The 12,404-nt window shown below is 42.8% G+C and overlaps 1 protein-coding gene across 6 annotated transcripts in view; it reads left to right on the forward strand.

Moving 5' to 3' along the window:
• marchf8 (membrane-associated ring finger (C3HC4) 8) overlaps positions 1–12,404 on the forward strand; it is a 309,683-nt gene that overhangs the window by 267,395 nt on the left and 29,884 nt on the right. For all 6 annotated transcript variants that reach the window (XM_061910240.1, XM_061910242.1, XM_061910241.1 and 3 more), the window contains one exon: positions 1,366–1,546. In XM_061910240.1, the coding sequence (XP_061766224.1) occupies positions 1,366–1,546 (181 nt within the window). The remainder of the gene's footprint in view (positions 1–1,365; positions 1,547–12,404) is intronic.

Consider the following 12,404-nt stretch of genomic DNA (forward strand, 5'->3'; position numbering starts at 1 on the left):
ACACAGTGGAGTTTTACAAGCCTTACTCTTGTTAAGTTTCAAAGACGGCTGTTGCTTCTCGCCGGGAACTAATTTCGACACAAACTTTTTGTGATTAGATAAAATTATTCTAACAATATTCCATCCAACCATTTTCTACCGCTTATTCCCTTTTTGCAGTCAAGGCGTTGAGGGGTTCCGGTTTGGTAACCGCAGGATTAGGTCTCTGCTTTTTGCAGATGATGTGGTCCTGATGGCTTCATCTGACCGGGATCTTCAGTTCTCACTGGATCGGTTTGCAGCCGAGTGTGAAGCGACCGGAATGAGAATCAGCACCTCCAAGTCCGAGTCCATGGTTCTCGCCCGGAAAAGAGTGGAATGCCATCTCCGGGTTGGGGAGGAGACCCTGCCCCAAGTGGAGGAGTTCAAGTACCTAGGAGTCTTGTTCACGGGTGAGGGAAGAGTGGATCGTGAGATCGACAGGCGGATCGGTGCGGTGTCTTCAGTAATGCGGACGTTGTACCGATCCGTTGTGGTGAAGAAGGAGCTGAGCCGGAAGGCAAAGCTCTCAATTTACCGGTCGATCTACGTTCCCATCCTCACCTATGGTCATGAGCTTTGGGTCATGACCGAAAGGATAAGATCACGGGTACAAGCGGCCGAAATGAGTTTGGGGCTCTCCCTTAGAGATAGGGTGAGAAGCTCTGCCATCCGGGAGGAACTCAAAGTAAAGCCGCTACTCCTCCACATCGAGAGGAGCCAGATGAGGTGGTTCGGGCATCTGGTCAGGATGCCACCCGAACGCCTCCCTAGGGAGGTGTTTAGGGCACGTCCAACCGGTAGGAGGCTACGGGGAAGACCCAGGACACGTTGGGAAGACTATGTCTCCCGGCTGGCCTGGGAACGCCTCGGGATCCCCCGGGAAGAGCTAGACGAAGTGGCTGGGGAGAGGGAAGTCTGGGTTTCCCTGCTTAGGCTGTTGCCCCCGCGACCCGACCTCTGATAAGCGGAAGATGATGGATGGATGGATGGATGGATGGATATTCCCTTTTGGGTAACAGGGGGCGCCGGCGCCTATCTCAGCTACAATCGGGCAGAAAGCGGTGTATACCCTGGACAAGTCCCCACCTCATCGCAGTCTAACCATATTTATTTACCTTATTTTGCTCAATGAGAAAGGAAAACTATTGCTGCAGACCACATCCACAGCATGTCAATCAAAACTGAGCAATAAGGTCTCCAGGTGGGATACCAGCCTTGTATTTGATCTCATTAGATGTGCAGGTGTACCTGATTGAACCCAATATAATCTATAGCTTCCGTCCAATAACGCTCAGATCTGTATCATCTGCCGTGAAGACTGACTGTAATCTCGCTCCTGTGTAGGATCTGTCACTGCGAAGGCGACGACGAGAGTCCTCTGATCACGCCGTGTCACTGCACGGGCAGCCTGCGCTTTGTGCACCAGTCATGTCTGCAGCAGTGGATCAAGAGCTCCGACACCCGCTGCTGTGAGCTCTGCAAGTACGAGTTTATCATGGAGACCAAGCTGAAGCCTCTACGCAAGGTGAGACCTCGATTGCACGCCTGAACGCAGGGGTCGGGAACCTTTTTGGCTGAGAGAGCCAAAAAGCCAAATATTTTAAAATGTATTTCCGTAAGAGCCATATAATGTTCTTTTTAACACTGAACACAGCTAAACGTGTGCATTTTTAAGTAAGACCAACAATTTCTTGAGTATAATAGGTCTGTTATGCTTTGTAAAAACATTGTGATTCTGAAGCTAACTGTGAAGGGGGCGTGGCCTGCGGGCCTGCAGCAAAGCAAATGTGCCAGGACCGGCCTCGAAATCAGCGACAGGTGCGTAAAACGCCCACCTGGGCCTTGTTATCTAATCACCTGTCGCACTGTTATAAGCAGCAGCCAGGAGGAGAGACAGGGTTGGAACTGGAGCCAGAGCGCGAGCGAGAACGAAGGAGAAAAATACAATTGCTGGAAAGCAACCGAGAGACTTATTAAAAATAAAACAATATTGTAACCCTGAAACAGGCTCTCATGTTGGTGCTTGGTGGTCTGAAGAACCCCAAGGAGGGCCAGCCCCACACTAACCAATAATAAATAAATAACTTCTTACCATTAACGCAACTTTTTGAACAAAAAAAAACCACGATAATGTTTTATATTTTGAACATTATTTTTAACACTGTGATTACATGTGGAATTATTCATTACTTATCGTGTTAAGCAATGTCAGCTCAGATTTATTCAAGAGCCAGATGCAGTCATCAAAAGAGCCACAGGTTCCCTGCCCCTGCCTTAACGCATGGGTGTCAAACTCTGGCCCGCGGGCCAAATTAGTGTCCTCTACAACAGTGGTTCTCAAATGGGGGTACATGTACCCCTGGGGGTACTTGAAGGTATGCCACGGGGTACGTGAGATTTTTTTTTAAATATTCTAAAAACAGCAACAATTCAAAAATCCTTTATAAATATATTTATTGAATAATACTTCAACAAAAAATGAATGTAAGTTCATAAACTGTGAAAAGAAATGCAACAATGCAATATTCAGTGTTGACAGCTAGATTTTTTTGTGGACATGTTCCATAAATATTGATGTTAAAGATTTCTTTTTTTGTGAAGAAATGTTTAGAATTAAGTTCATGAATCCAGATGGATCTCTATTACAATCCCCGAAGAGGGCACTTTAAGTTGATGATTACTTCTATGTCTAGAAATCTTTATATATAATTGAATCACTTGTTTCTTTTTCAACAAATTTTTTGTTCTTTTCTTATCTTTTTTTCCAAATATTTCAAGAAAGACCACTACAAATGAGCAATATTTTGCACTGTTATACCATTTAATAAATCAGAAACTGATGACATAGTGCTGTATTTTACTTCTTTATCTCTTTTTTTCAACCAAAAATGCTTTGCTCTGATTAGGGGGTACTTGAATTAAAAAAATGTTCACAGGTTTACATCACTGAAAAAAGTTTGAGAACTACTGGTCTACAACCTGTCATCACGTCCACTTTTCCTCCATACAAACAGCGTGCCAGCCAAGCCACATAACATACACGGGTTGTACACACACATAAGTGAATGCAAGGCAAACTTGGTCAACAGCCATACAGGTCACACTGAGGGTGGCCGTATAAACAACTTTAACACTGTTACAAATATGCGCCACACTGTGAACCCACACCAAACCAGAACGACAATCACATTTCGGGAGAACAACCGCACCGTAACACAACATAAACACAAGAGAACAAATATCAAGACCCCCTTGCAGCACTAACTTTTCCGGGACGCTACAATATACACCCGACCCCCGCCCTCCCCAACCCCGCCCACCTCATTGTTATTTTATTTTTGAATGTATTAGCCCGTGGAAAAAGTTATTGTTGATATATACCTCAGGAAGCTGCAAGTAGAAAAAAGGCATTACATGTTTTATTTAAATTCTATTTACTATACCTTTGATGATTTTTCATTTGTTTTTTGAAAGTTGATTTTGCACTATTAAGTTACATAAGCGTTGCTTGTTCCATATTCATTGTTGAATCAAATCATTGTAGCAAACTGAGCAATAATTAACGTTTTATTCCTGGACTTTCTCTTGATTCATTCATTATTGTTATTTTATTTTGAAATCTATTATTAGCCTGTAGAAAAAGTTTATTTTGATATTTACCTCAGAAGGCTGCAAATAGATAAGAGGCATTTAATTTGTATTTAAATTGTATTTGATATGCCATTGATATTTTGAATTATTATTATTTGAAACTCGATTTTGCATATCACTATAAATTTCTATAAGCCATGCTAGTTCAATATTCAATGCAAAGCTTGTTTGGGTCCCTATTAAAAGGTTAATTGGTTCAACATCGGCCTGTGGCTTTGTTCAGTTTTAAATTTTGGCCCACTCTGTATTTGACTTTGACACACCTGCCTTAACGCTTCCAGCAATATGATTCATACATAAGGCCAATTTCCACCCATCATGACATTGTTTGTGATGAACAAAGTAACTGTACAGTAGATTTATGGTCCTTTTAGTTCAGGTACCAACTGCAATAGGACATTTATAAAAAAAAAAGTGGAGATAGACACACTTCACTCTTGTGATTGGTGTAATGAGCATTATAGTCGCACTTGAAAAAATGCTTGCCTTACTTGATCAATGGCAGAAAAATCTAAAGAGATGATTTTCTAGCAATGATCTTTATAGATTCCATAAAAAGGGGCATTTTATGATATTTTTTCTTCATTTAAAACACTTCTTTGTGGTCTACGTAGGATCTAATGGTGGTTCTTTTGTCAAAATTGTGCATTGATTTTGTTTTACCGACCATCTTTCTTTAGATCGCACCGTTTTGTGGACGGTCTCATTTAAGTGCCAACATTCTCCTGTGTCTCCATCCCATCAGCCATGTTGTTTTTAGAGCTTCCAGGTCCAGTCTACTGACTATAAGTTAGAACTTTTTGAGATGGCAACAGAAGAGAGAAAAGGGGACAGAGGAAAAAGAAGCAACAACTGAATAAAAATGGCGAACTCGCGCAAAACTCTTTGGGTAAAACCTAACCATATATGGAGATATCTGCCGACGTAACTAAGGCAAGATACGTCGCTAAAGTCTCAAATTCCTAACGGCTTGTTTAGTGCAGTGTTTTTTTTTATTTGTGAATTATATTTATATAGCGCTTTTCTCTAGTGACTCAAAGCGCTTTACATAGTGAAACCCAATATCTAAGTTACATTTAAACCAGTGTGGGTGGCACTGGGAGCACGTGGGTAAAGTGTCTTGTCCAAGGACACAACGGCAGTGACTAGGATGGCGGAAGCGGGAATCGAACCTGCAACCCTCAAGTTGCTGGCACGGCCGCTCTACCAACCGAGCTAAACCGCCCCCAAATGTGTTTGTCATTCTTGTTTGGTGTGGGTTCACAGTGTGGCGCATATTTTGTAACAGTTTTAAAGTTGTTTATACGGCCACCCTCAGTGGGACCTGTATGGCTGCTGATCAAGTAAAATGCGGAGGCTTACCACCAGCAGAAATCACTAAAAAACTAAACTCAGTTGACAGTAAAAAGTCGTCGTGGCAATAGTTGGTAATGACTTTAAAGCATAACTATCACTATTGCTCTTGTCTCAAAGTAGGTGTACTGTCACCACCTGTCACATCACACTCTGATGTGATGTGACAGGTGATGTCTCCGGTAAGAGGCGACTTATTACCACAATTTTCTCACCGAAAACTGCCGGTTGACATGTAGTCAGGATCCATGTTCGCTTGACCGCTCTGATCCATTGTAAAGCTTCATCTTCGGGAATTTTAAACAAGGAAACACCGGCTGTGTTTTTGTGGCTAAAGGCTAAAAGCTTCCCAACTCCATCTTTCTACTTTTACTTCATTATTAATTGAACAAATTGCAAAAGATTCAGCAACACAGATGTCCAGAATACTGTGTAATTATGCGATTAAAGCAGACTGCTTATAGCTTGGACCGGGCTGGAAAATAATGTCCCCTGCAACCCGAGACGTCATCATACCGCGACGTTTTCAACACGACACTTGGCGGGAAATTTAAAATTGCAATTTAGTAAATTAAAAAGGTATGTGTTGCAATGTTAATATTTCATCATTGATATATGAACTATCAGACTGCGTGGTCGGTAGTAGTGGGTTTCAGTAGGCCTTTAACTGTGCTATATAGTGATTCCCAAAGCCCAAAAAAAGTCTGCGGGCTATAGAGCGTTTTCCGTTCGGGCTCCAGTACTCTGGAATGCCCTCCCGGTAACAGTTCGAGATGCCACCTCAGTAGAAGCATTTAAGTCTCACCTTAAAACTCATTTGTATACTCTAGCCTTTAAATAGACTCCCTTTTTAGACCAGTTGATCTGCCCTTTCTTTTCTTTTTCTTCTATATCCCACTCTCCCTTGTGGAGGGGGTCCGGTCCGATCCGGTGGCCATGTACTGCTCGCCTGTGTATCGGCTGGGGACATCTCTGCGCTGCTGATTCGCCTCCGCTTGGGATGGTTTCCTGCTGGCTCCGCTGTGAACGGGACTCTCGCTGCTGTGTTGGATCCGCTTTGGACTGGACTCTCGCGACTGTGTTGGATCCATTGTGGATTGAACTTTCACAGTATCATGTTAGACCCGCTCGACATCCATTGCTTTCCTCCTCTCCAAGGTTCTCATAGTCATCATTGTCACCGACGTCCCACTGGGTGTGAGTTTTCCTTGCCCTTATGTGGGCCTACTGAGGATGTCGTGGTGGTTTGTGCAGCCCTTTGAGACACTAGTGATTTAGGGCTATATAAGTAAACATTGATTGATTGATTGATATAAATAAAGTGGGCTGGATTGGATTGATTGATTCATGCAATAAGTTGAATGATGCGGACACATTTGTTGCTGGGTACTTCCTAACACTTCTGCCTTAGTAAAAGTAAATTATTTGATATTTGTATTGACAAATGTGGGAGTGGGACTACTCTGGACTCGCTGCAGAGTACTCAAACAACCACCAGGTAGTATCTGTGAACAGAAAACAGTGTATCATCTCTTTCTTTTTCCAACTTATCAGATCTTATCAGGTGATTCGTGCATCCTTCACACATTCTTCACTCATGCTTAAAGTGAGGAATGATGGCGAAAATACAACCTTACCTACTGTTAAGTATGCACTATGATTCATGCTTATAGTATCGGTATCAACAATCCTCAAGGCTCCAATTGCGTGGCTTGAATTCGCCATGCCAGTCCTTGCCTTTGTGTCCTCGGGCAATACACTTCACCCACCTTACTCCCATTGCCCCCCACACTCGTGTAAATGTAGCTTTGATGTAGATAATGGCTCTCTCAATGTCAAGCGCTTTGAGTCACTGGGAAAAAAGAGAAATGGATATGATTCACTTCGCTTATTACGAAAGTCTGGTTGGTGTGCTTCGCTGTTGTGTAGCTGCTAGCTCCTAGTAGCCTATAGCCTACCATGTTTACATTTGGTAAAAGACTTGACTAAAATACAAAAAAAAGCAGTGATTGATTGAAACTTTTGTTAGTAGATTGCACAACTCAGTACATATTCCATACAATTGACACCCGAAGACGTTTTTCAACTTGTTTAAGTCGGGGTCCACGTTAATCAATTCATGGTAAAAATATATACTATCGGCATAATACAGTCATCACACAGGTTAATCATCATAGTATATACATTGAATTATTCACATTATTTACAATCCGGGGGGTGGGATGAGGAGCTTTGGTTGATATCAGTACTTCAGTCATCAACAATTGCATCAACAGAGAAATGGACATTAAAACAGTGTAGGTCTTATTTAGTAGGATATGTACAGCCAGCAGAGAACATAGTGAGTTCACATAGCATAAGAACAAGTATGTACATTAGATCAGGGGTGCCCATTACGTCGATCGCGAGCTACCAGTCGACCGCGGGGGGTGTGTCAGTCGATCTCCAGCCAGGCTTTTAAAAAAAAATAGACCTAAAAATTAGTGATCATCAATCTTCACCGAGACGTCACTTAAATGACATTCACAGTATCGGAGGGTCTTGTGGCTGCTGCAAAATCATTATTATGAAAATATGACCGAGAGGAAGGCGAGAAACACTTTTTATTTCAACAGACTCTCGCGCCGTACCTTCCGTCAAAACTCTAAAGGCCGACTGCACATTTCCTATCTTCACAATAAAAGCCCTGCTTCATGCTGCCTGCGCTAACTAAATACAGAGTCTCGGAAAACTGGCGTGCACAAGCAATCCCTTAGAAAGCTGGCGTGCACATCACTTGTGCACGCCAGCTTTCCGAGACTCTTATTTAGTTAGCGCAGGTAGCATGAAGCAGGGCTTTTATTGTGAAGATAGGAAATGTGCAGTCGGCCTTTAGAGTTTTGACGGAAGGGACGGCGCGAAAGTCTGTTGAAATAAAAAGTGTTTCTCGCCTTCCTCTCTGTCATTTTTTCATAATAATGAACTGGCAGCAGCCAGCGTCATCTCACAAGACCCTCGGGTGCCGTGAATGTCAATCAAGCAAGCTACGGAATTTGCCGCCAATGTTTTTCTTGTAAAGTGTATGGAAGCTGGATGAATTAGATGCCAAAAAACAACCACTTTCATGTGGTATTGTACAGAAAGGACAACTTTTTTTCTCCTCCATTTGAAAATGTGGGCGTTATCATCATTACTGTCTGATTCCAATCAATGCAAGTCATCAGAATCAGGTAATACACCAACTTATATTCTTGTCTTTGTGAAAGAAAGACATCTATATGTGTTACACATGCTTGTATTATCATTAAACACATTTAACCTGTTTACAAAAATGTCTCTTTCATAAATAAATAAATATGAATGATATATATAAATGAGGTAGATCCCCTCGAGTTGGTCAATTGAAAAGTAGCTCGCCTGCAGAAAAAGTGTGGGCACCCCTGCATTAGAGGTACATTTGATTATTTACTTTAGGTTATTTATAATCCGGGGAGATGGGATGTGAATGGAGGAGGGTATTAGTAAAGGGTTGAAGTTGCCTGGAGGTGTTATACAGAGATGTACTTACTTTTATACCTGTTGGGAGTGCATTCCACATTGATGTGACATAGAAAGAGAATGAGTTAAGACCTTTGTTAGATCGGAATCTGGGTTTAACGAGGTTTGTGGAGCTCCCCCTGGTGTTGTGGTTATGGCGGTCATTTACGTTAAAGGCCTACTGAAACCCACTACTACCGACCACGCAGTCTGATAGTTTATATATCAATGATGAAATATGGACATTGCAACACATGCCAATACGGCCTTTTTAGTTTACTAAATTGCAATTTTAAATTTCCCGCGAAGTGTCATGTTGAAAACGTCGCGGAATGATGATGCGTACGTTTGACGTCTCGGGTTGTAGCGTACATTATTTTCCAGCCCGATCCAAGCTATAAGTAGTCTGCTTTAATCGCATAATTACACAGTATTCTGGACATCTGTGTTGCTGAATCTTTTGCAATTTGTTCAATTAATAATGGAGAAGTCAAAGTAGAAAGATGGAGGTGGGAAGCTTTTAGCCTTTAGCCACAAAAACACAGCCGGTGTTTCCTTGTTTAAAATTCCCGAAGGTGAAGCTTTACTATGGATCAGAGCGGTCAACAGACATGGATCCCGACCACATGTCAACCGGCAGTTTTCGGTGAGAAAATTGTGGTAATAAGTTGGCTCTTACCGGAGACATCAGCGGAGCCTCCGTCCTGCTGCAGCTGCTTGACTTCCCTCGGAGACACTTGGGTCACCACACCCGTGGCCACACTCCTCCGACTTTCAGGTACTATTTAATCTCACTAAAACACTAGCAACACAATAGACGGATAAGGGATTTTCCAGAATTATCCGAGTAAATGTGTCTAATAACATCTGAATCGCTCCCACTGCAATCGCTTTTTTTTGTGTAACTTTTTTTTCTTTTTTGGTCCTTCACTCTAAATTTCCTCATCCACGAATCTTTCATCCTCGCTCAAATTAATGGGGTAATTGTCGCTTTCTCGGTCCGAATAGCTCTAGCTGCTGCTGGCTATGATTATAAACAATGTGAGGATGTGAGGAGCCCTACAACCCGTGACGTCACGCGCACATCGTCTGGTACTTCCGGTAAAGGCAAGGCTTTTTAATTAGCGACCAAAAGTTGCGAACTTTATCGTCGAAGTTCATTACTAAATCCTTTCAGAAAAATATGTCAATATCGCGAAATGATCAAGTATGACACATAGAACGGACCTGCTATCCCCGTTTAAATAAGAAAATCTAATTTCAGTAGGCCTTTAAGGAAGTAGTTTGACGTGTACTTCGGTATCAGGGAGGTGTAGCGGATTTTATAGACTAGGCTCAGTGCAAGTTTTTTTACTCTGTCCTCCACCCTGAGCCAGCCCACTTTGGAGAAGTGGGTTGGAGTGAGGTGTGATCTGGGGTGGAGGTCTAAAAGTAACCGGACTAGCTTGTTATGGGATGTTTGGAGTCTACATTTGAGGGTTCTGGAGGTGCTGGGGTGCCAGGAGGTGAAAGCTTAATCAAAAATTGGTTGAATGAGGGTTCCCGCTAGAATCTTCAAGGTGCTTTTGTTCACCAGAGAGGAGATTCTGTAGAGGAATCTCGTTCTCTGGTTGACCTTTTTGATCACCTTGGTTGCCATTTTATCACAGGAAAGATTGGCTTCTAGAATAGAACCTAGGTAAGTGATCTCATCTTTCCTGGTGATAACAATGTCACCCACTTTTATAGTGAAGTCACCGACTTTCTTAAGGTTGATGTGGGAATAGTGTGCTTGTTGGAGGACATTTAGATGTTAACTGGCTGTCCAGCTATGCACAAGTAAACACGCTGCTTGCATCCAAGCACATATCATCTCATTATTGTTCTTTTTTTTTGTGTGTTATCGCACCGATGTCAATGTCAGATCAAAACATTATTAAACAGTTTTCTATATTTTAAGAAAGTGGTTCTTAACCTGGGTTCGGTGAATCAGCTTCAGAGGTTCGGCGGAGGTCTAAACACACCCGTCTCATCGTGTAAATACAAACTTCTCCCTATCGGCGTATTACGGATACGGCAACGGCTGACTGATTTGCAGGTGTGTAATTTGCTGTGAGTTCATGCACTATGTTGGTTTTGTTCTTTGAACAAGGTGATGTTCATGCACGGTTCATTTTGTGCACCAGTAAAAAAAGAAAAAACATGGTAACACTTTAGTATGGGGAACATATTCACCATTAATCAGTTGCTTATTGACATGCAAATTAGTAACATAGTGCCGATTGTATTGTACCATATGTCCAGGCAAGAAATCTGCCTTCAAAGGACTCGGGCTTATTAGTGATTCCCAGAGCCCAAAAAAAGTCTGCGGGCTATAGAGCGTTTTCTATTCGGGCTCCAGTACTCTGGAATGCCCCTAGAGGTAACAGTTCGAAATGCTACCTCAGTAGAAGCATTTAAGTCTCACCTTAAAACTCATTTGTATACTCTAGCCTTTAAATACGCTGCTGATCCGCCTCCGCTTGAGATGGTCTCCTGTGGACGGGACTCTTGCTGCTGTCTTGGATCCGCTTGAACTGAACTCTCACGGCTGTGTTGGAGCCACTATGGATTGAACTTTCACAGTATCATGTTAGACCCGCTCGACATCCATTGCTTTCGGTCCCCTAAAGGGGGGGGGGGGGTTGCCCACATCTGAGGTCCTCTCCAAGGTTTCTCATAGTCAGCATTGTCACTGGCGTCCCACTGGATGTGAATTCTCCCTGCCCACTGGGTGTGAGTTTTCCTTGCCCTTTTGTGGGTTCTTCCGAGGATGTTGTAGTCGTAATGATTTGTGCTGTCCTTTGAGACATTTGTGATTTGGGGCTATATAAATAAACATTGATTGATTGAAATAGACTCCCTTTTTAGACCAGTTGATCTGCCGTTTCTTTTCTTTTTCTCCCATGTCCCACTCTCCCTTGTGGAGGGGGGTCCGATCCGATGGCCATGGATGATGTACTGGCTGTCCAGAGTCGGGACCCAGGATGAACCGCTCGCCTAGAGTCGGGACCCAGGAAGGACCGCTTGTCCAGAGTCAGAACCCAGGATGGACCGCTCGCCTGTGTATCGGCTGGGGACATCTGTGCGCTGCTGATCCGCCTCCGCTTGGGATGGTTTCCTTCTGGCTCCGCTGTAAACGGGACTCTCGCCGCTGTGTTGGATCCGCTTTGGACTGGACTCTCGCGGCTGTGTTGGATCCATTATGGATTGAACTTTCACAGTATCATGTTAGACCCGCTCGATATCCATTGCTTTCCTCCTCTCCAAGGTTCTCATAGTCATTATTGTCACCGACGTCCCACTGGGTGTGAGTTTTCCTTGCCCTTATGTGGGCCTACCGAGGATGTCGCAGTGGTTTGTGCAGCCTTTTGAGACACTAGTGATTTAGGGCTATATAAGTAAACATTGATTGATTGATTGATTGATCTTAATTAGTCATTATTAAGTACTTATTAATGCCTTATTCGGCGTGGCCTTATTATAACCCTAATCCTCTAACCCTGACCCTAACCAGATAACTCTCAATTAAGTCTTTATTACTTAAAATATATTCCCCTAGTTTTCAAATAACTCTAAATTAAGTCTTTGTTACTTGGAATATGCTCTCCATACTAAAGTGTTACCAGAAACATATAACTTTGTTTTGAATTTTAAAAACATTTTTTTTTCCACTAAAGAAGGGTTCTGTGAATGCGCGTATGAAACTGGTGGGGTTCGGTACCTCCAACAAGGTTAAGAACCACTGTTTTTAAGAAGTCGCAGTGACACAGCACTTAAGTAGTGTGAACGTTGGAGCCCTCAAATTCCACGATTGACGGTTATTCCACATTTTTGGAACTTAG

Source organism: Nerophis ophidion, linkage group LG09 (genome assembly GCF_033978795.1).
Source record: "Nerophis ophidion isolate RoL-2023_Sa linkage group LG09, RoL_Noph_v1.0, whole genome shotgun sequence".
NCBI classification, from domain to species: domain Eukaryota; kingdom Metazoa; phylum Chordata; class Actinopteri; order Syngnathiformes; family Syngnathidae; genus Nerophis; species Nerophis ophidion.